At 43.8% G+C, this 23,090-nt stretch overlaps 2 protein-coding genes across 2 annotated transcripts in view; one reads left to right on the top strand and one right to left on the bottom strand.

Moving 5' to 3' along the window:
• Nucleotides 1–453: 453 nt before the first annotated feature.
• On the bottom strand, nucleotides 454–1,674 carry LOC129085765 (eukaryotic initiation factor 4A-II-like). The gene is given in 1 exon segment (XM_054592185.1): nucleotides 454–1,674. A coding segment is annotated over 1 exon segment (1,218 nt). The 3' UTR covers nucleotides 454–456.
• A 13,251-nt stretch (nucleotides 1,675–14,925) lies between these two features.
• The window catches only part of LOC129085601 (E3 ubiquitin-protein ligase SH3RF3-like), a 240,523-nt gene continuing 232,358 nt past the window's right edge, over nucleotides 14,926–23,090 (top strand). Inside the window, exon 1 of the mRNA XM_054592009.1 lies at nucleotides 14,926–15,539. Coding sequence (XP_054447984.1) covers nucleotides 15,027–15,539 — 513 coding nt within the window. The 5' untranslated portion in view covers nucleotides 14,926–15,026. The remainder of the gene's footprint in view (nucleotides 15,540–23,090) is intronic.

Below are 23,090 nucleotides of genomic sequence, written 5' to 3'. Positions count from 1 at the left end.
AAATGCATTCAAATGCTTTCTGAAAAATCAATTTAAAGGCCTATTCAGGCTAATGACAAAACACAATAAAGGCAGATAAGCTCGTTTAACATAATTGGCTGATTTTATACAGCTCTTGTAACTTTTAGTCCACAAGTATATTATTAAATGAGAGAGAACATCTAATACAACCCTTTCTGTAGAACTAGGAAATAAATTTCTAAGAAAGAAAGATTTTACAGACCCCCTCTTTTATATCCAACCCCAACAGCCTAACCCTAACGAGGATAAAACCAATGACTTTTCTCACAAGATCTTATGACTTAAGTTGTTTTGCTATCAAAATCCATATTTCTAATCTGTTATGACCAATTGAGATAAAATTCAAATATTCCCAAAGAAAGAAGCACAATGCATGTTGTGATCACCTATTCAGTAACACTAAGCACTACATTCAAAACTGTCTCATCCCAGGAATTAGATAAGGTCAGCCACATTCATTGGCATTTCCTGCACTGTAGTATTGTAGAAAGTCTCAATGTCATGAAGAATCTTCTTGTTTTCTTCAGTAACAAAGTTTATAGCCACACCTTTCCTCCAAAATCGACCCCTTCTGCCAATTCTATGAATGTAATTTTTGCAATTGGTAGGAAGATCATAGTTTATAACCAATGATACTTGTTGCACATCAATCCCATGGGCCAAGAAGTCGGTAATGATCAGAACACAGATTGACTCTGATCGGAATTCCCTCACGATAATATCTCTGTCTTTCCTGTCCAGGTCATCATGTGGAGCAGAAACTGTCAAGTTCCTGGCATGCATTTTCTCAGTGAGCCGGTCCACCTTGCACCTTGTATTGAGAAAAACGACAGCCTGTGTAATCATCTCATACAAGTCACAAAGTGCATCCAACTTCAATTCCTCTCTTTTAACATTAATATAAAACTGTATGATTCCTTCAAGGGTCAATTCTTCCTTTTTCACCAGAATTTGAATTGAATCTCTCATGAATTTTTTGGTCACTTCCAACATATCAGTTGGCATCATGGCAGAAAGCAACACAACCTGAATACTTGTATCTGATTTTTGGAAAACATCATAGATTTGGTCCTTAAATCCCCCACTCAACACTTCATCTGCTTAGTCCAAAACAAACATTTTGATCAATTTTGAGGAAAGTTATCTTCTGTTTAACATTTCAAACACTCTCCCTGGTGTACCAACAAAAATATGTGGTGTTTCAGCATGCAGTTTTTGCATTTCATTGAGAACACTGGTTCCACTAATGCAGACATGACAAGTTGCTCCCATGTAGCCTCCAAGTGCCAGAATTACCTTTTGAATCAGTTGTGCCAGTTCTTTGGTGGCGGCCAATGCTAGTGCTTGGGTCTCCTTAAATTCAATCTCCAACTGTTGCAGGATGGAAATAGCAAATGTGATTGTCTTGCCAGTATCTGACTGAGCCTGAGCAATCACATCATACCCTTTAATACAAGGAATAGTAACTCTCTGCTGAATATCTGAAGGCTTCTCAAAACCATAAGCATATGTGTCCCAAAGAAGAGACTCCTTTAAATTCATATCATCAAAGTTATCAACAATCTCGTTCCAGTTGCTCTCAATGACATGATTGGGCTCCATTCTCTCTGGGCAGCCATATTCTCTGTTATAATCTGTGGAGCCACCAGACATGTTCCGAAAAAGCACTCAGTGCCCGACTGCAAAGCAAACACTGTCTTATCAGTGAAAAAATTCCATTGCTCTTTCTCATGAGATTAATTATTCTACTTTAGCTTTATGTCGTTCATAAAGTGTTTACACTTTTCTAGAAAACATATCACTGTTAGTTATAATTGACAGTGTCACCTTGAATGATTTAGGATGTACTTTTGCCAAGACATGAATTCAGATATTAAATGTTATTCAATGTCAATTATACTGTGATTATTCTGAAAGCTGTTTTTAATATTCAATTTTCATTCATTTAGCCTATGACTATAATTTAAATAAAGGATTTTCTTTATTGCGTTAAGTGTATTACTAATACAGTGCTTTAGCTTAATAACTGCACCATGCATACTAGTTTATGTATCTTCAAAAATTTTGAGCCAAACTAAAATAAAGTGTATTATGTAACTTAATTTGAGGAGAGAATTTATTATAACTCTTTTGAAGACTGTGAAAGAAAACATAGGATTATTTTTAGAACCCCCAAGGAATCTGAAATATTTATGTCACAATGCTATGGAAACTGCAGTCAGTAATGAGGAGATGCCTCATCAGAGTGAAATGTTGATTGCCTTAGAATAAATTATGATTTATTTATTTAATTGAATGGCCTGTTCCATCATTTTGAACAAATTCATGTTTAAAATGTTATTTTCCAAGTAATCAGTCAAACCCCCATCTAATCAAGACCAGAGATTTGTCTTGGGATCTCCCTCTGCATCATCCTAGTCTGAAGGGGCTGGTTCTGTTTCCAAAGCATGCAGGGGGAAAGCTGGAGGGTGTGAGTGCCTGCCCTAGATCCCTGGCATCTGTTACCATTGCTTCTTATGCTGGCCTTGCTGGCTGCAGGCATTGTGCAGTGTGGCAGTGGCCCTGACTCTGCTGGAATGTGAGAGAAGGGGGAGGACCCCAGTAGATGCTTGCCCATTATGACTCAATCTGCTAAGGGTCTGGATTTACACTCTTTTACAACTGGTGTAGTGGTGGACCACCACAAGACATTCTAGGGGGCCAGTCCCTCCTCTCAACTACCTTCAGTCAACAGGGCTCTCTAGGTTGCATCTCTTAAGTACCTGCACACATGCAGCTATTATGTATCAGGAGGTTGGGGAGGGAAGATCTTCCAGCCTCAGCCACATGTTCAGCTAGGTCAACTTTCCCATGACCACCAAGACACAGGCTATCAGACCAACCTCACTTGTTTTTGATTGGTGACCACTTTTGCTCTGGGTGGCCCCTCCTTCTGGCACACAGCAGTCAATAAAGTATCTTGGTGAAGGGTGAGAAGGCTATGGAAACTGACTCGAGCCTTTCAGCTTTAGGAGGTTCAGGGAAGAGTAAATTTTTTAAGTCACAAAAAATGGTTTTATTGAATGTGCTCCCCCAGGCAGTGGGCACCTACCGGTTTCATCCATCCATAGCAAAGGGAGCAATTAAACATGTCTTCCTGGCACAGAGATGCCCTGACCCAAAACACTTCGAGCCTCACCCACCCAATGAACAGGTTACCAACTCACATGGCGCAGCTTACTCTTTACTTTTACTGAAAAGTAGTTCAAGTTCTCCTAACAATGTATCTCAACATTAAGAAACAAAGGTGAGACCCTGAAGAGCAATACCATATCCTGTTACTTGGATCAATGACATTACATTTCAATTATGTAGAGTAGCTGCTTAAAAGAGTAAAATAAATGTATGGCAATTATTTTGAAAGCTTGAGAAAATTCCTGTATCATGATCTCTGTAATGGGTATGGCAACATTTGTGTAAAACTGAATTACATCTGTAAAGCATTTTGCAACCTGCAGATGGACAGTGTTGTGAGTAACTGAGAGTGACTGATGAGACCCCCTGCTGCAGGCTCCTCCACTTCCCTCTGTGCAGGAAGCGGGAAGGATTCCTGCCTGCAGGTTTGGAATCCCCTCCCTGCTTATTCTTCTCACCTGAAGCTTTATCCATCACTTCTGGCAGTAAGTGCTCCCTCCAGGCCTGCTCTAACTTTGTCTCTTACTTTCAGCTGCTTGTTGCAAACCCTCCTGCAGGCCAAGGTCCTTATTTATCCCCTGAGTCCCTACTCCTCTGTTATTTTGTTTTTTATCCTTATTTTTGATTGTGATAAAATATATATAATACAAAATCTGTTTTAACCATTGTAAGTGTTCAGTGGTATTGAGTATATTCACATTGCTGTGCACCCTCTGCAACCCAATGAATTCGAATCTTGTGTCTCCCAAGGATGTCTCCTTGCCCAAATGGTTGCCTTCAGGGTTGCCCAGGTAAACCTTCCTAAAACTTTGGAATCCCTGGGAGAACTTCTTGGTGGTTCTGTAGGGCCTCTAGGGTTTTGCCAATCTATTTAGCTTAACTTTCTGGCATGTCCACTCTATGCCATTGAGTTACTCTTCAAGCTCATTGGTTCCCATTCTCCTGCCAGTGAGGTCTCTTCTCTGCTCCTCATCTTGCACCTTTGACCTTGTGGAAGCTTTTCTCCCTGCCCTGAGGGATCCCGTTCCCTTCTTCAGTCCAGGCCAGTCTAGTCCACTCACCAGTTTGTAGCACCTGGGCTGTGGAGCACTCCTGGATGACTCTCTCATTTTTGCCCTTCATTGTAACATGTTTCCATCCACAAGACAGACTGCAGATCCTGAGAGTTGGTTGTAAATTTTCTCCCCACTGATTCTCTGGGGCTGAGAACAGTGTGCTACATGCCAAACAGGTCCTATATACATGGGCAATGGGCTTGAAAGGCCGGTGACACATTGAGGTTGGGGTTTGCTCATGAGAACGAACCAATAGATAAGGATTTGATGGGGTGGATGTTGAGTGGAGAGAAGTTGATGTGCTTTGCAGAGAAGAGACACCTAATGACAAAAGTTAGGTGTTTGCTGAGAAGGTCCCAGGACTGTGGCTAGAGAGATGGTGTGTAACCCCCTCCCCCACTTCTCTTGATGCATTACAGATGCAGACATTCTGAATACTATAAATGGTGAGTTTCTTAGCTATTAAGAATCTTGTTATTATTACCTCATGCCTGCACTCACAATATAGACTATGTGAAAATCATTTTGAGAATTTTGTTCTTTTTTATAAATAGCAAAGTGCAATAGAAAGTCCTGATCTCATACAATTTTGGAGTAAAAGGGAATTCAGAGATCAACTGTTTAACACTCTTCAAATTGAGTTTAGTCCAACTTTGCAGATGTTTATTTATTAAATGCTTACTATGTTCATGACACTTTTTGATGTGCCTTAAAGACTAATAGCACAGTCTTTGTTCTTGAGAAATTTGTGATCTTATAGTGGCTATAACACAACTACAAAATAAATATAAGGTAAGGCAGAATGTGAAAGATGCAAGGAAAAGGAGCCAAAGGAATTCAAAAGAGAAACAGTCAGTAAAGGTTTCCTGGAGGAGGTGGTCTGTGAATTAGATGGAGTTTCAGCATGGAACAGAAAGATGAAGCAGAGTTTACACACACAGGTATGTAAACAGGGGTGGATATGGGAAGGAGCTGGGAAGATGGAGAAAGTCATACCTGCCAGCGAAACAGCCAAGAGGAGGCACAGCCCTGAAAGCAAGGGAGTAAGGCCGGCCTGCAGTGCAGACACAGGGGTGGAGGAACGGCTAAGGAAAGAGGAGCCATTGTTCAGTTACAGTGAGAGACAGAATTGGTGGTGATGGGAATGGAGATGGGAATTGAAATGGAAGACACTTGGGGAATATTGAGTCTATTATGATGTTAGAAAGCTGCAAACATTGGTAACTAGGTATATATATGAGGGACTGAGGTGAGGGAAGTTTTCAAGGTGGGCTTTTGTTCTAAACTTGGGTATGTAGGTAACTGATGGGGTCAGGGCAGCCACAAGAAGGTGTGCTTTAGTTGAAATTCATTTGGTTGCAAGTGATAGAAGTTCAGCTCAAACCAGCTGAAGTAAAAGCAGGTTTCTAATGGCTCACATAGGATTTAGGCACAGCTTCATCCATGGATTCAAATGGTCAAATGAATCATTAGGACTCTCTTGTCTTGTCCTCCGTCTCCCCTTCTTTCTCCTCTTCCCACTCTTCATCCTCCTCTTTTTCATCCTCCCCTTCCTCATCCTCTTCCTTCTCCCTCTCTCTCCCCTTTCCCCTATCCTGTTCCTCTCCTCTCCCCAACTCCCACCTATGCTCCAGCTTCTTCAAATGGCAGGACAGGTGGCCACTAACGTCTCAGGATATACTACTTCAAGGCTCAGAATCAAAAAGGAAGAGAGAACTTTCCTCCTCCTTCAATATCTACATCCATATGTCAATTCTCAGTTTAGAAGCTCATTGGCGCTGCTTAGTTAACGTGTCTGCCCTGAACTACTCATCTCAAGAGGTGAACAATTCTGACTGGCTAGCCGAGGCCACATGGCTTGTTGGGGACACAGGTGTAGTGGTGTGACTGGCCTTCTTTGAGGGTCACATGGACTGGGGATGGAGAGGTCCTTCTAAAGAGGGGGTGCTGGGCTAACCAGTACCATCTGTCCACAACAGAGGTGCTTTGTGAGAGGGTAGAAGAGATGAAAATTGATCTCTTTTACCAGATTCCTTACAGACATAATTGTGCTTTCATTCTTTAGTTGATGGGAGTGCCTACTTTATGAGATAGTTAGTGCTTTGTTGGACAACTCAGCCTAATAAAAAGCCCTTCTCTACATTTAGCTGAAACCTGCCTCCTGTAACTTTAACTTATTTTAGTTCTCCTGCTTATAACAAGGGAAAACAAATACACTTTTTCAATGTGTTATTCAATCTCAGAGATTTCAAGGATCTCATGACTACAAGGAGGTGAAATATTTTCATCTTCCAGCTTTTAGAAGATGTACTTGAGGTTGACAGAGGTGATGCCACTTGCCTGAGTTAGATCAGCCAGGTGCTCCTTCAACCCCAGAGACAGGCTCTACTTATGCACTACACTGCCTGTCTTGGTCCACCTGGCACTGGACATGGAGAATGCACTCAGGAACTGTTGAATGAATGAATGGTGCTCTAAGTGGCTCACTTTGATACCCTCCCAGCATGAAGGCCAAGAGGAGTTGTTCAGCATGGTGAAAATTGTCTCATATTGAGAGCCTTCATTGGTCTCTGATAATAAATAATGTATCAATTCAAGTTCCCTGTTGCAAACAACAGACACTGACTCTGGCTGATTTAATAAAACTAAAACAAAAAAGAAACAATAAAAAAACCAAACAAAAAAGGAAATTAATTAAATAAAACTGGAAAACCCATAGGGTTACAAGAAAAGCAGGCAAAGCAGCAAGTCACAGCCCAGGCACACCATCCCAATCATGTCTGGTATCAACGATCAGACCTTCCCCCTAAGATATCACTTGGGGCACCAGACTCAGGGCACTGCTGCTCCAGGCTGTGGCATACTTACCCTCTCTGCCACTGCATCTGAAACTCCATGATGCTGTATCTGCCACTTTCATTCCCTCTCTCAGGGGATGGGAACTGTGAGCAGCTGTTGATTGAACCTGAGTTACATCTCCATTCCCTAGCTGGAAACAAAAAATCTGACTTCTTTTACCAAGTGGAGAATTACCCACTTCTAAGAAGGAATTCAGACCTTAGGCAGCCAAAACCATGACATATAGCCACCCATCCTGTCTCAGTTCCTTCTTTGTCTTTTTTTTTAATTTTAATTTTTAATTTTTAAATCATGTTTACTCTATTACTGCTATCTCAATTTTCTTCCCTTTGCCTGCCTCCACCCATCCTACCCTGCTCCCCTCTCCCAAGGTCAATTCCCAGACTCTGTTGTCCGTGTCCTTGGGTCATTTATACATGTTCTTTGTTTAGTTCCTTCCCTTTCTTTCCACCATTGTCCTCCTTTGCCATCCTCTCTGGTCACTTTCAGTCTGCTCCATCTTTACATGCCCGTGGTTTATATTGTTCGTTAGTTTATTTTGTTGAGTAGATCCCACTTATAGGTGAGATAATATGGTATTTGTCTTTCACTGACTGGCTTATTTCACTTAGTATGATATTTTCCAGTTCCATCGATGTTGTCACAAAAGCTAGGAGTTCCTTCTTTCTTTTTTTAAAATGCAGATTGATTTTATTTATTCATTTGTTAAATGTCAAAATCCATTACAAAATATTTAAAAATTTAAATCCATTATAAAGTCTCAGCAATTAAAACAACATGACACTAGCACAGAAATAATCAAGTAGACCAATGAAATAAAATGGGCATTCTAGAAACAAATGTATATAACTGTTTAACAATGTAACATATCTGTTTAACATTGATATTTCAAATCAATGGGGAAAATAAGGCTTATTCAACACATAAGATGCATGGACCACAATTATTTAAAATAAAAGAAATAAAGAGCCTCATTTCACACATTATACAAAGAATATTCAGGTTAAAAATCAATATGTAAAATCTAAGGAGTTTTAGGAGAAAATACAAACTAATATTTTTCTTACCCTGAAGTACAATGTTCAAATCCAGAAGCTATAAAATAAAATATTGACAATATGACTATATAAAACATTTAAGACTATACAGTAATATACATATCGAAAAAGTTAAAGGACAAGTAATAGAATAGGAAAGTATTTGCCACACATCTAAAAAAAGGTAAATAGTTGTTTTCTTTTTTTAAGGGAAAAAATTCTACAAACATTTAATCAAGAAATGGATAAAGAATGCCAAAAAGGTCATTTAAAACTTTTTTAAGATAATAGAAATAGGCAAGAAATATACAAAAACAGGGTTAGTTTCAACAAATAATAAAGTGACAATTAAAATAGCACATCATTGTCACAATCATATTAATAAGTATTAAAAATATTGGTAATATCAAGTATTGGTGACTGTGAAAGGAACTGGGTATTCATAGACTCTTTTTCTTGATCTTCTTAAAGCAGTTCCTTTAGCATATCTTGCAATGCTGGTTTGGTGAAGGTGTTTTCTTTTAGCCTTCTTTTGTCAGGGAAACTCCTTATTTGCCTTCTATTTTAATTGAGAGCCTTGCTGGGTAGAGCAGTCTTGGTTGCAGGCCTTTGCTTTTCATGACTTGGAATGTTTCTTGCCATTCCCTTCTGGCTTGCAATGTTTCTGTTGAGAAGTCAGCTGCTAGCCTTGTCGGGGCTCCCTTGTATGTTATTACCTCTTTCCCCCTTGATGCCTTTAGGATTCTCTCTTTGTCTTTCATATTTGTCTTTTTAATGATGATGTGTCTTGGAGTGGGCCTCATTGGGTTCCTCTTGAATGGGACCCTCTGTGCTTCCTGGACTTGTGTGACTTTTTCTCTCCTCCAATTAGGGAAGTTTTCCATCATTATTTTCTCAAACAAGTTCTCTATCCCTTCCTTCTCCTCTTCTTCTCCTGGTATACTTATTATATGGATATTATTAGATTTCAGGTTGTCCTGTATTTCTCTCAATGCCTTTTCATTCTTTTTGAGTCTTTTTTTCATTTTCTTGCTCTTTCTGGGGACTTTTCTACCTTGTCCTCCAGCTCGCCAATTTGATCATTGACTTCATCTAGCCTGCTTTTGATTCATTCTACTGTGTTCTTCAATTCAGAAATTGTATTCTTCACTTCCTCTTGTCTCTTATTGATAGTTTCTATGTCCTTTTTCATGCTGATTTAGTTTGCAGTAAGTTCCTCATAGTTTCTCTGTAGTTTTTTTGTAATTCTCCTTGAGTTCCCTGAGATCATTGAGCTTCCTTAGAAACGTTGTTTGGAACTCAATGTCTGATACTTGACTTGCCTCTATTTCATTTAGTTCTCTTTCTGGGGATTCCTCCTTTCCCTTCAACAGAGGGGTATTTCTTTGTCTTCCCATTACTTATGAGACTCTTCTCTTTTACTTCTGCTTCTTATATTGATCTGTCTTGATTTCCTGATTTTGTGGTGTGAACTTCTGTGGTAGGAGACTGCTGTTTTTTCTTTCTGGATCTGCCTCTAATGATGTCACATGTTGACCCTGACTGAATTTAGGAAGTCTGTTTGAGACTTCCAGGAATCTACTATCTGTGGCTGTGTTCTACAGTTGTTAATCCAGTCAGTCTGCACTCAGCAGTCAGGTTAGGCACCACAGTGTGGGGCAAAGTTCCTCCTGGGGGTGGGGTTATTGGGTCCTCTCACGCTGCTGCTGCTCAGGGAAGTGGTCTGCTTGAGCAAGGTGGCTGCTGCCCATATAGGGGATGAGTCAGCACAGGAATCCCACAGGCTACTCTCTCATTTCTCTCCCCAAAGCCTGCTTCCCCAGTCTCTCCTCAGGCATCTCTTGCCCACTCTGCCCTCACCTTTGCCAGAGACCAGAGTTAGCGGCTGCAAATGAAAATTTATGTATTGGTCTTTTAAATGACTTTTTGCATCTCCAGCTGCCTGTCTCTGGCAGAGAACAACCCTGTCATTTTTTGCAGCTGGCTGTTATCTGTACTTTTTGGGGTCTGGTGCTGTAGGCTGGAGAGTTCTGCTTATGGCTTAGATCCCGCCCTTCTCAGGGGGTTCCAACTGGCTATTTCAATATCCTTTTGGTGCTGCCACCTGTGGGTGCCCTGCCTGCTTTCTCCATTCTCTACCACACTCCTTACCAGTTAGGCTAAAGCTGATTCTTTTGTCTGTCCGAGGTTATAAGGCTTCTCTCTCACTATTGTTCAGTTGTTTGTTCCGGGTGATTTCTCCACAATTTAGTTGTAATTCCAGGTTGGTCCTGGGAGGAGGTCAGTGTGACTTCCACTCACTGCTCTGCCATCTTGATTCCTAAATATCAGCTTCTTCTTTGGAAAGAAACAGTCTTTTTATCCTAAGTTCATGGAGGAGTTCTCTAGGTCCCGGACTACCCTTTCATTAACATTTGCTCCTGGAATTGAAAGTAATCCTACAAATGAGATCTGACAAGCCTCTGAGGTTCAATGAGATTATTTCATTCCATATTTTCAACCTTACCTTCCATTAACATATCCTAAAATTTCATTACTTTTCTTGGCAGCCATACTACACTGATGACTCATGTTGGCTCACATTTTGCTTGTGGTCACTGGATTCCCAAGATCTTTTCATGTGATGACTGTTAAGCCAGATCTTCTCAATCATTTACTTACATGACTGACTTATTGAACATGTGCAAATTTAATTGCGTAATATAAAATTGTATTTGTAATACTTCAACTATTTAGTTCATGCCTTTAAATTCCTTTATGCTGTAGTACATCTTACTTGGCTACTTCAACAATAAATTGCAAACTGGTGGCCTAGGGGTCAACTTGACCACATATTCATTTTATTTGGCTAATATGGTGTTTTTCTGAGAACTGAATTTCTTTCCAATTGTTGAGCATCAGGAGATCTCCATAAAAAGTGGCCTTCCATCTACTCTTGGAAAGTAAAAAGATATGGCAGTGCTGGACCCTCATTTTCTCAAGTCAATGTATAATAGGCTGTGGCTGGGCAGCATTTACCCACTCTGCAAGGTACAGGCACAGCTCACTGCAGTCCCATCATGCTCCATGGCCTAGTCTTGTCCTGCCCAGCCTGTCTGTGCTATCGGAGCAGGTTAAGGCAGGAGGTGAACAGGGAGACTGGAAGCAGAAGAGGTTTGAAAAGGGTGGGGTTCAGCCATCCTTGTTTGCTTTTGTGGGGCCCCAGTTGCACATATTAGAGAGGGAAATTGAAGACAGAGGGGTGGTTCTGGATCCCCCACATGCCACTTGTTCTGAAAACTCAGTTCTTCTGTGTGACTCCTGAGGGAGCTGCCAGGTTTCAGATGATCCTTGCTCCTATAACCTACACAGATTGCTCCAGAGAGTGACCCTCTTGGCCAAACTTGGTCACTTGTGTTTTAAAACCTGCAGTCTGTGACAGTCAGAGGAGTGCCTTTTGTCAGTGGCTGAAGCTACGGGTGAAGTGCTTCTGGAGCTCTGACCATGTTCCCTATCACTCAGCTTGGGAAGTGGAGGTGCTAGTGCAAGAGAGGGAAAGAGCCTATCATCATATAGAGAAGTGTGCAGAGCAAGACACATAGGGGGCTGTTTGTAGTAAACTGGCTCTCAGGCTGGGGTGCTGATTTTCATAATCTATTCTGCTCCTTTGAAAACCTAACTTAAGTTTATTTCTGTTGCTGGCAACCAAGAGCATCCAGGGTGTTTTATCATAGGTAGCCCTGATCTCTGCCAGTTGTCCCAGTGTCTGAGGGCTCTCTGTTCCTTACCCCACCTTGTGTTCTGTCTCCCTGCCACCTGCTTTTGGATTAAGCATTCTGGGTCTGTAGTAGGCATTTAGATAGGCATGAGCAGAGCAGGAACCTATGGGCCAGGGGCAGAGGGTTACCAGGGCAGAGAGCCCTGGTGCCTAACAACTGGCAAAACTACAAACCCTTGCACAACCACTCACTTAAGCATTAACCCCTGGAGATGACATCTAGGCCTCAGCTGCATTTTAGCTCCCAGCTCAGAATAACAGCAAAACCTGGTGAAGCCACACCATGGCTGACATCAGGACCAGTTGCAATGACTAATGAACCCCTCTCTTGGCACCAACCAATCAGTGGAGACCATAACCATGAAGAGACACACCTGGAGAGCTGATGAATATTCTGTTGGGATCCTCCCCTGAGACTTTCAGATAAATACTCTCATGATAGAGGATCCAGTGTCACTCTTTATGGAGCACTCTCTGTAGAGCAGACCCATGCCTTTCCTCACCTCCTTCTTTCTCCAGGGTGCTCTCTCCCTTTCCCCTCTCCTCTCCTCCCTTTCTTCTTTCTCAGGCCTGAACCTCCTTTTCTCTCTCAAAGTGCTTATCTCTCTCTGTCCCCCTCCCCTCCCCAATGCCAGGAACTTCTCCTCCCTCTTTTGTCTCTCAAGGCCTGTCTCTTTCCCTCTCCCCTCTCCCCCTCACTCCAAGGGTCCTTCTTTTGCTATAACTTGTTCCTGAGCCCATTTCTTCTATGGCTCACTTCTTCTACCTCTGAGACTTTTAAAATAATCTTTCTCTTATAATTTGAGTCTTGACTCTTAATTCTTAGCCAGAACTCAAGAACTGAGGTTGCTGAACCTCGCTTAATACCTGGTGCTGGTTTTTCTGCAACTGCTAACAGGTCCTTCGGGAAATTCCCATTTGTTGTTCCTGAGCCAGGGTCAAAGAGTAAAAGGAGGACAATGTGAAGGCACTTCCTTGTACTGGGATGTGCATTTCTTTTCCAGCCCTCCTAGAAAGTCTGCTCCCAGGTTCTGGTTAGCCAGGCAGCTCTAGGACGACTTCCATCTCACACAGTTGCCAGTGCTAATGTGAACAACAACTACAGAAATCCACACTATTGACAGATGTCCATAAAACAGGCTGGAAGGTCTCCTGCTGTCATCAGTAGTAAAGTCTCCAGGAATGGTAGCCTGATATGAGCTCAGGAGACCTGGAATTGAGGTGCAAAGATCTGAGTGTTCAAATCACCACTACGTGAATGATTCCGAGAACGTTTTTCATTAATTAATCAAATATTTATTGAGAGCCTACTAAGTGCCCATGCACTGTTCTAGACATGGGATATTACAGTGTAAAAATATATATATTTTTCCTCATAGGAAGCTTATATTCTAATGGACTGTGATCTTTTTCACGAGTTAGGTTCTGGAGATACAAAAACTAAAAGAATTTAGCCTCAGTGATTTCATAACTATAAGACTTTCTCACAAGTACAATGAGTTTAAAATAATGATCTCACAGTGCCATTTAAAGGATTGTATAAAATAATGCTTAGGCACATTCTTGACCTTTAAACCTCAGATACTATTTTCTCTTTGAAAAGTTTAAAATAAAAGTTACACTTAAATTCACAAACCACAGGTTAGCCTGACTGGTAGGTGGGCCCTGAATGCGTCATCTGACGTTGGCCATGGCAACAGCCTGGCTTTGACACTTGGGTTTGTGTTAGGCGGCGAAGGGAACCAGGCCTGCTGAGAACACGATACGGCCACGAGGGGGCAGCTCACTGCAGGGTATCTTGCAGTAGACGCCAGCCCACCGCCAAACTTCCCGGCTGCTCCGGGTCCTCCGTACGTACTTCCGTTCCTCTGACGCTGGCCGAAGCCCGGCGTCGGGAATGAGACCGCGAATTTCCCTTCTTCTGGGCCTCTCGAGGAGAAATTGCACTGGGGTCACCCGGACTACGCTGGCCGCGGGGGTTGGGGTTGTGCGCGGAGCCAAGTGCCTGTGCGAAGGTGTCGGTCTGGTGGGCAGCAGCGTCAGCCTCCGGAATCAGAAACACCCGACAGGGCGAACAACGGCCGGGAGGAACCAGAGCTGACCCCGGGCACCGTCGCCTACTCGAGCGCCTTCCCCTCGTGCTTTGCGGGGCGTCTCCGCACCCAAACCAGGATTGTCACTTCTGTGCCCTGTCTGAAAATGGGACCGGACCGGGGGCCCTCCAGAGAGTTATCGGGGAGGATGCCTGGGCGTTGGCTATGCCCCTAAGCTGCTTTCCAGCGCTCGCGGAGAAGGCTGTCGGGACAGCACCTACCAAACTTTCCTTTGCGGCAGTGTCGGGAGGAAACATTCCTGCCTGAGAGGCTCACGGAAAGCCGAAGGGAAGACTCGGAGCGCCAGGAGGAGACAGGGCCCAGCCTGCTCAGAAGGGCACGCACAGAGTTCCAGGGAACCCTGGAGTGCCGTAAGGGGCAGGACTAGTTGCTACCTTGCGCCCAGGGGCTCGTCAGCTTCTTTCCAGCATCGCTCACTGATCGTGACCTCCGCGCGCTTTCCGCGCACTTGCGTGCGGCGGAGGAAGAGGAAGGGTCCGGCTGAACCCGCTTTGTGCAGAAAATCGCTGGCGGGCCCAGGGTGCATGGAGGCGTCGCGGAGACGGCGTGGGTCAGCAGCAACGCGAGAAAGCGCTCACGTTGCTCCCCGGGGACCTGACCGACCGCTACCCGCACTTCGTGCCGCGGGAGGCCACTTGGAGTGCAGAGCCCGCTGAGTGTCGTGCCGGGCGACTCCCCTTGGAGTATTGCGCGGGGCGGACACGCCTCGGCACAGGTGTGGGCGTTAGCTGCGGGAGCCCCTCTCCAAAGGACTGGAAGGCTCCTCTGGCCGGGAGTTGGCTTGATGGTCGCGGAACTCCAAGTACCCACCACGCAGGTCAGTTGACGTGCCACTCTGCATCGTGGCGACCGGAGCCTCGGGCCGCCAGACAGGGTGTAGGGAGTCCTGGCGGAGCCTGGCTGCCAGGCGGTCGCCCGGGCGCCATCCTCATGCTTGCTTCCGGCCGTGGGCCCTGCTCTGGCCCCGGGACCTAGGCAGCTGCGCGCGGCCGCCGCTGGCGCCTCCCCCATGCTGCTCGGAGCGTCCTGGCTATGCGCATCCAAGGCGGCTGCCTCTCCTGCGCAGAGCGAGGACGGCGACGACAGGCCCGGCAGCCGACGACGGAGGGCCACAGCCGAGGCTGCGGGCGAGGACATGGATGAGTCGTCCCTGCTGGATCTGCTGGAGTGTTCCGTGTGCTTGGAGCGCTTGGACACCACGGCCAAGGTGCTGCCGTGTCAGCATACCTTTTGTCGCCGCTGTCTGGAGAGCATCGTGCGCTCGCGCCACGAGCTTCGCTGCCCGGAGTGCCGCGTCTTAGTGGGCTGCGGCGTGGAGGAGCTGCCCGCCAACATCTTGCTGGTGCGGTTGCTTGATGGTATCCGCCAGAGACCCCGCGCTGCCCCGGGCTCGGGGGAGGCCTCCGAGTTCGCGGAGGTCGGGGGCAGCACGGCGGGCAGCGCCCCGGGCTCACCGGCCTTCTCCATGGAGGCGGGCAGTCTGCGCGAGCTGGCAACCAGCAGGAACGTGCCCCTGGCAAAGGTGGGTAGCCTTTGCGGCGCGCGGGGGGTGGGGGTGGGGGGTTGGCGTGCGTGTGTGTGTGTGTGCGCGCCCGCGCGCGCACGTGAGGTGTGGGGAGCAGAGGTGGCTCCATAGTGACCTTCTCTATAGTCTTCTTCCTCCAACTTCCCTCCAGGGACTCCATGGCTGTAGCTCTTGCCAACTTTGGGACACCGTGCCCACTTCCATCTGCCCCCTTTCCTCTAAACTTCTTGTCGGCACCTACCTTCCATCCATCCTCTTTCTCTCTAGCTCTTTTCCCATTTCTTGCAGTTGCTCTTTGGCGGCATGTGGTCCCAGGGAACCTTGTTACCTGTTTATATGTGTGTCAACACCCCATCCTCCCAAAGAGTGGGCACATTTTGTCCCAGACTCCCCTCTAGTCCCTCTGCTGGCTGGGACTGTGCCTTTGTATTTTTCCAGAAACAGCCTTCTTTCCCTGGACCTCCAGACTAACCTTCTGCACACCTCCCTCTGCTGGGTAAAGCTAGTGCTTCAGGTTCCCCGGGTTCTAGTTCCTGGGAAGACGGCCTCCTGCCTGCATGTCTGGCAAGGGAAGGTTGGACAGAGGTGTGAGCAGGTTTGGAAGAATGCAGATTACAAACTGTTTAACAGGAGGGAAGAAGTTAACCTGGAGATAGGAGAAATGTTTGACCCATGCCTTTTTGGACTCCCTCTTTTAGAAGCCCTAGCCCTCTCCTGGGCTCTTAGGCAGGGTTTGGGGTTTTGTGTTTGTGTGCAACTACATTGTATAGCATCCGTTGCTTCTATTTTAGTCAAAGATCTTATCTTGAGAGTTTTAGTGATTTGGTTTCAAACCCTACTTAGAATGTGTAATTTCACACTCTGTGTCACCTTGGCAACTGTAATGGGTGGGGATAACCCATGGGATGCTGTTGCAAGTGAGAAACAAGGCGCACTCGTCTTACATTTCCTTTAAATGCAGAAAAGCCTACTTGAAATTAAAAAATACATTGTTGATGTACTGTAGTTATTCATTTTAGAATATGAACATTTTTGTTCTTTTGGCCAGTTAAGGAGCTGGTGGCGAATAAACCACTTAAATCCTTCCAACGTGTATAATGCTGATATGCTGGGAAAATTCTGCCCCTTGAATTACTCAGTACTGCAGCACCTGTGCACTTATGCACTTAAACCGTTGGATGTTGAGCTTTAGAGTTAAATGTCATACTTTGCCAAACTGGGTTTTCTTTGTGGATTAGGAAGAATGGGTAGTCAGGAATAGTCAAGGTATATTTATACTTGGGATCACTGCTGAAGAGGAATTGTTTTCTTTGGTTTTGATTGTGATGAAATCCAGTTATAAGTGTTACAGATTTTTAAACTTTTCCTTCCTTTTTTTGCTGTTTTTATGTAACATATTATAATTAAAGATGAGAGAAGTAAATGATTTTTGAAATGATGCTTCTAGCAAAACATTTTGATGACTGTGTGTTTACAGATGGGACTTGCGTTGGTCAGGAGGTTAGGAGGTAACCTCAGCTCTTGGAACTCTGGGGGGTCATTTGTAGCATTTAAAAAAAATACCTCAAAGGGGTTGAACTTACAACTTTTAGTAGTGCTAATTGGAACAGGAAATTAATTTTTGTTGAGTGGATTTTGGGATAATTGATTGACTTTCTCTGTAGGCATATAGCTCTCAGACTATGTTGATGATGTCTGAGCTTTAGGGAACTTTTGACCTCATTTAAAAAAAGTATCCTCACCCAAGGATATGTTTATTACTTTTAGAGAGAGAGGGAGGGAGAGTGGAAGGGAAGGAGGGAGGAAGGGGAAGAAAGAGGAATAGAGAGAAACATTGATCAGTGACCTCCCGTACTTCCCTCGATCGGGAATTGAACCTTTTTGTGTACTGGACGACATTCCAACCAACTAAGCCACTTGGTCAGAGTTTGACCACATTTTCTTTCTTTCTGTTCGTTGTGTTAACCAAGTATGACCTCCAGTCCTTTCTTCTTTACAGGCCCACAGCATAACGACAAAGTTTGGGTTCTAGGAAGAGTTTGAATTAAATCTAATCTTTTATTTGATCACCTTCAAAGGGGAAAAAGTAAAGCTTTTTAGTCACTGATTTTTAGCAGTCAGTGGGAGTCTTCTTGGGCAACTGAAGTCCTGCATGAAATGTTTTACGTTAAGCAAGCCTCTGAATTTGGCAGGCAGGCTTCAGCTGAAAATTTTACTTCCAAATAGGCTTTCAGTATTTTACTGTATATTGGAATTGCTCATAGCAAAGCTGAATGTTGGCTATTGCTGCATGTTGCTTAATAGATGGGCACTCATGTTATTATTCAGCAAATACCATGTATACCTCAGTAGCAGGTGACTGTAAATATAAGATAGCCCCCTATTTTCCCAGTGAGAAGCTTCTTAATTAAACCTTTTTTTGGACCAATTGGGATGTGTAAACTTTTTAGGTATGTAGCTAAACAAATATCTGCTTAAATTGATTATTAATTCAGTTACAGTTAGACATTGGGAATGAATCAAGTATAAAATGTATTAATTCCTATTTGGTTCATGAAATAGTTTTTTTCCACACTCTTCACTGGCATCTTTTTCATCAGGGTTTTGGTTATCACAGAATCACCTGGAATCTTCTGACCTGGTTACCAGAGCCTCTTGCTTTCACCTGGAAATTTTATACCAAGTTACAAGCACCCACTGCCTAAGGTTAGGACTGTTGATCTCTTCATTTGTCCATTTTTCAAATATTTGTCATTATATGTTGCTTCTTAAAGTGATCTTTACAAAGTCCTGTTTTAACAGCAGTGTCTAACCATTGCAGTTGCTAAAAATGTGTGGTACGTTTATCAGCCCATTTGTTTTTTGTTTTGTTTTTAGTTTTGCAAGGTGACCCCTTTGAGACCTCAAAGTAGCATCGATTGAGATGTTTCTGTGCAACATGTCTTTCTAAAAGGGTTTTGTGGTTCCAAATTGAGTAATTCAAAGAGTACAGGTACTTCTTAATATACTCTCAAAAGGATTCTAATATAAGAAAATTCCAATTCTTTCGAGTGATTTTTTTTTAAACATCCCTTGCCTTATATTTGAGCATACACAGAATTTACTATGTACCTGCACTGTGTCAGACACCATTCATTCTAGGTGAACTGGGTGGGCATGGGCTCTCTTTATGAAGCTGATTTTAAGGTTTGGAACACATTTTACTCTCTGCTCTCAGGTGGTTCCCTTCAGTTGGTTTCAATCCAGGACCTTATGAAGGTTAGGATTAAGGCATTATCACAAATTAAAGAACTATAGAAAGCTTGGGTAATGATTTTGATGATATAAAACATTAGAGTCTAATTAGTTTGTCTCTTGTGATAATTACATATCTTATATACATGTCTTGTAGTGCTTCAGGACATGTTTAAATTGGAAATGTCTTCTATATTTTTTAGCCACTGTGAGTGAGACCCAGTAATGGGAAAAGTCAAATAAATAGGAGGACCTTACAAGTGATATCTAGCAAATATTTTATAGACATATGAGGTCTGTTCAGAAGGTATCCAGCCATGTGATATGAAAAATAGAGAGTTATTGAAGAAGATACAAGATAAAAGAAACATTGTACATAGGACAATGACACCTCAGTCCCCTTCAAAGAAGGCACCTTGGGACCTCACCCAGTTCTCCCATTCGCCATCAGTTGCCCCATCACATTTTCCTGAATCTCATCAACGGTTTGAAACCTCTTCCCTTGCAAAGGTGATTTTAGTTTTGGGGAAAGCCAGAAGTTGTAGAGCGCCAAACTGGGCTGTAGGGGAGCTGAGTCATCTGAGGTGAGTTGATGTTTCACCAAAAAACCCTGCGCCAGACTGAGATGTGATGCATGAGTAGGTGTGTTGTTGTGATGAAGCTGCCAGACACCAGTTGCCCATAGCTGCAGCCTTCTGATTCTTCCAGATAGTTTCTGTGGAGGAATATTCAATCTTAATGCAAAATTTGATGCAGATTCGTTGCTCTACTCACTGAGTCATCTTGAATGTGACAGCCACACAGTACACAGCTCACTCAATAGACATCTACAACCTGCACTGACTGGTACAGTGAAGTTGTTATTGTTCACACATGCACATTCTAGTCTGCTTACCTCAGCTGCCAGGTTATATTGATATCATACAGATGATTCTTATATGAATAATGGCTGGACTCTTTCTGGATAGACCTTGTACATACACAGTTTTCTGGATGCGGGGCTAAGGACATTTCTCTGAGTTCTGTCAGCCAATGGTTGTTGCCACCAATTCAGTACCAACAGGAATCTCCAACCTGGTGTGCAGTGAAGAAGGACACTTTATTACAAGTAAAACATATCAATGGTGATAAAGTTCAGCTGTGAAAACTGCATGGTTGTCAAGCAGCCCCAGGGCCAGGCCTCTCTTCAGCTCAGCAGCTCTGGTCTGGTCTGGTGTATTCCAGTCTGGTCTGCTCTACTTTGCTATGCCCCAGTGAGATGTCTGCATGTTTCAGCTTTAGCCAGGGAAACACAAGACTGTACTCTTCAGTCTTTCCTGGGAAGGGAAACTGTGCTCTCTGAGAGGGGAGCTGGCTTATATGGAGAGAAGTCCCTGCTTCTGGTGCCTAATAAGTCCATCCTCATGCAAATGAGAACTCCAAATCCTTGCAGTTGGATTCGTCCAAAAGACTGCCCTTATTGGTCAGAATGGAGCTGTTCTGATTGGTTGGTGAAGATGTTAATGGGGATATAGCTCCACAAATTCAGTTGGAAGGGTAGGCCTCAGTCCTATTGGTTGAGGCAGGATTCCAGGAACTCCTCAAAGGCTGGCTCAGATGTCAGAAACACAGTATAGGAAGGTGGTTCTGTGCAGACTTCTTCCTGATGTGCAGTTTGCATGTAGAAATGGCTGCTAGCCTCTCTTTTTGTTTTGTTTTTAATTTAAGCCCAGTTAGACCACCAGGAACCCTTCTTGGTAGGTATCTTCTTTCTCAGTGCCCACGGTTCCAAATTTGCATTCTAGCTTAAACCACAACCATGATGTATGATGATGTTGTATTTGTTTCTTTCAAATGGAGTGAGAATTTAAAAAATTTAAAAATATTCTGAGTAGAGCACTTTCTGGATTTTAAATAATTTCCCTTCAATGTTTTATGCTTTTGCTCTTGCCTAATTTTACAATTTTAAAGCAGTCTGTCTGTGGTGAATCTTTTCTAAGCAGTCACCATGGTTTTCCAAGGAGTAAGTAGTCTTTTTGCACTCAAAACTTCTTTGGTTTGCATAATATTTAATTCAAGTTTATATTTGCTTTTATAAGTACAATTGCATAAACACGGTTGGGAATCATGACAATGGATTCCTGGTAAGCACAGGCCTCCCTGGGTAGGAGTGATGGCCTGGACCGCAGTTGGCCAGGCTCCAGCCCTCTTTGGGGATGGATGTCTTACGAATAAGTGGAGTGTTGGCAAGTCCAGCAGGTCAGCTAGCTGAGGTCAGTGTAGAGAATATCTGTGCTCTCTTCCAGAAGCAAATTAACATGTTCTTTAGTTATCAACAGTTGAGCAGCTTATGCTGTGATTTTGTATTTTAACAAAATTTAACAATTTCTAAGTGCCTACCATGTGCTTGGCACGTTGACATATATTGCTTTATAAAAAGGTCACCATAATCCTGTAAAGTGGGTGACAATTACTACTTGGAGACTTTTAGAAATTGGTATCTGGACAAAGCGAAAAAGTGAGAGCCAGGAAGTGATTGGGTAGGAGGTGATCTCAGGCTCTCTTCCTTCACCCTTTCTCTTCTGCTTGGCTGTGTGTGGTGTTTTGTCATGTTTGGTCTTACATGTAATAAGGACTGAGACTAAAAGGCCCAGTGCCTGGAATCCTTCACAAAAAGCCAGACAGCTTACAGGATAACGAACAAGTGGTTGACTTGTGGTCACCGTGATGACATGGGGCAGATACTAGCCTTTGGAGACATGACAGATGAATCACAGCAAAGTCCTTTTTAGACTTGTTTTCAAAAGACCCTGTGGGCATGGAAATAGCATCTCTGGGACTTACTATAGCATTGTGTTTCAATTTGTGGCAGTGAATAATCTAAAGTTACCATTCATTGAGGGCCTACTATGTGCCAGATGTTCACTGGGTGCCCACTGTGTCCCAGGGGTTAAGTGTCCATCATTTAAGTGTATCTCATCCATGTTCTACTATAGCTCAGCCAGGTGGCTAGTCACATAGGTGGGGAAGCTGAGGCCCCAAGGTTTTCTTGCTCAGGGGCAAACAATTAATAGGGATACACTTGAGAGATAGACTTCAGATTAACTGGCTAACTGGATTTGGGGTTAGATGAGTCCTCTCACTCTATAACAAATCCAGCTAATTAGAGACTAAGGTACCAAACTTAAGTAACACCAACGCCGTGGATGCAGTCTTCCCCATGGCTACAGATACTTTTCCAGTTTGAGGCTGCTGGCTTATAAATCCAGGCTGTGAGTCTCAGAGTACTGTGGTCCTCAGAAAAGAGCATCATATCAATTATGGCTTTGATGGTAAGTCATAGGCAGCCCTGTGGAGGTGATGTGAGCAGTCCATGTGGATATGGGTGGGATGGCTTTTCCAAGTGGTGCCATTCTCTCCTCAGAAATGCAAAGTCATCCATTCTTATGTTCTATTACCACGTGGGTCTCACCCTTAGCCACACCACTGGGTCTCAAGATAGATGCAGTGGCCTCAGGCATCATAGCCTCAAGTCAACACTCACCAGCAGAGAAAGAAGGGCTTTTTTTCCCTAGTGCCCACTCTGCAAGTCAGTGAGCAAACTGACTTGGCTACCCTCACACACATCCCCTCATGCTTGAGGCCAGTGTTTCTCCTAGGCTGGTGCCTGGATCAGCTGCAGCTTAGCCAGGGACCTGGTACACAGGATGGGTCTCCCCTGTGCATGTGGCTGCAGCCAGGGAAGGTCCCTGGGCTTCTCAGAGTCCTGTGAGGAAGGAGGGCAAGTGATGGGGGTTTGGGGGTGGCCAAAGTGGCACAGGGGTTGGGAGTCCTGGCACAAGTAGTTTTAATCCCGTGTTTCTCACTTCAGCATCTGCCCCTGGGCAGAGGGTTTAGATTTTCTGAGCCTTCTCTTCAATGAGTTAGGGTCTTCTACATGCTTCATTGGATGAAGAAGGTTAATGTACATGCAGTGCCTAACACACATAAGCAGCTGTTATTTCAGTGCTTATTACTAATAGCAAAATCTGAAATTTTTGTGGCACCAATTGGGCATATTTCACAGGACCACTTTACTGTTAATGGATTCATTTATATGATATCCTAGGAAGGGTGCTTGTGTGTGTGTGTGTGTGTGTGTGTGTGTGTGTGTGTTTGTGCGCTCGCATGCGTGCATGTAAGTAATCTGATATCATACTTTGCCTTTAGATTCCAAGTCTGCCTGAGTTGTTGAGCATTAAAGGGCTTTTAAGCCAAGTGCTTGAACCTGTTTATTTCAACTTTTAAATGGCTTCCAAATTGATATTTGTTATCTGATTGCCATAGGCTTCATTA

The sequence above is a fragment of the Pteronotus mesoamericanus genome, unplaced genomic scaffold (genome assembly GCF_021234165.1).
Source record: "Pteronotus mesoamericanus isolate MK-2021 breed Mesoamerican mustached bat unplaced genomic scaffold, CSHL_Meso_final scaffold_31, whole genome shotgun sequence".
Classification (NCBI taxonomy): domain Eukaryota; kingdom Metazoa; phylum Chordata; class Mammalia; order Chiroptera; family Mormoopidae; genus Pteronotus; species Pteronotus mesoamericanus.
The sequence above is the reverse complement of the archived record's forward strand: the minus strand, read 5'-3'. Positions and strand labels throughout refer to the sequence as shown.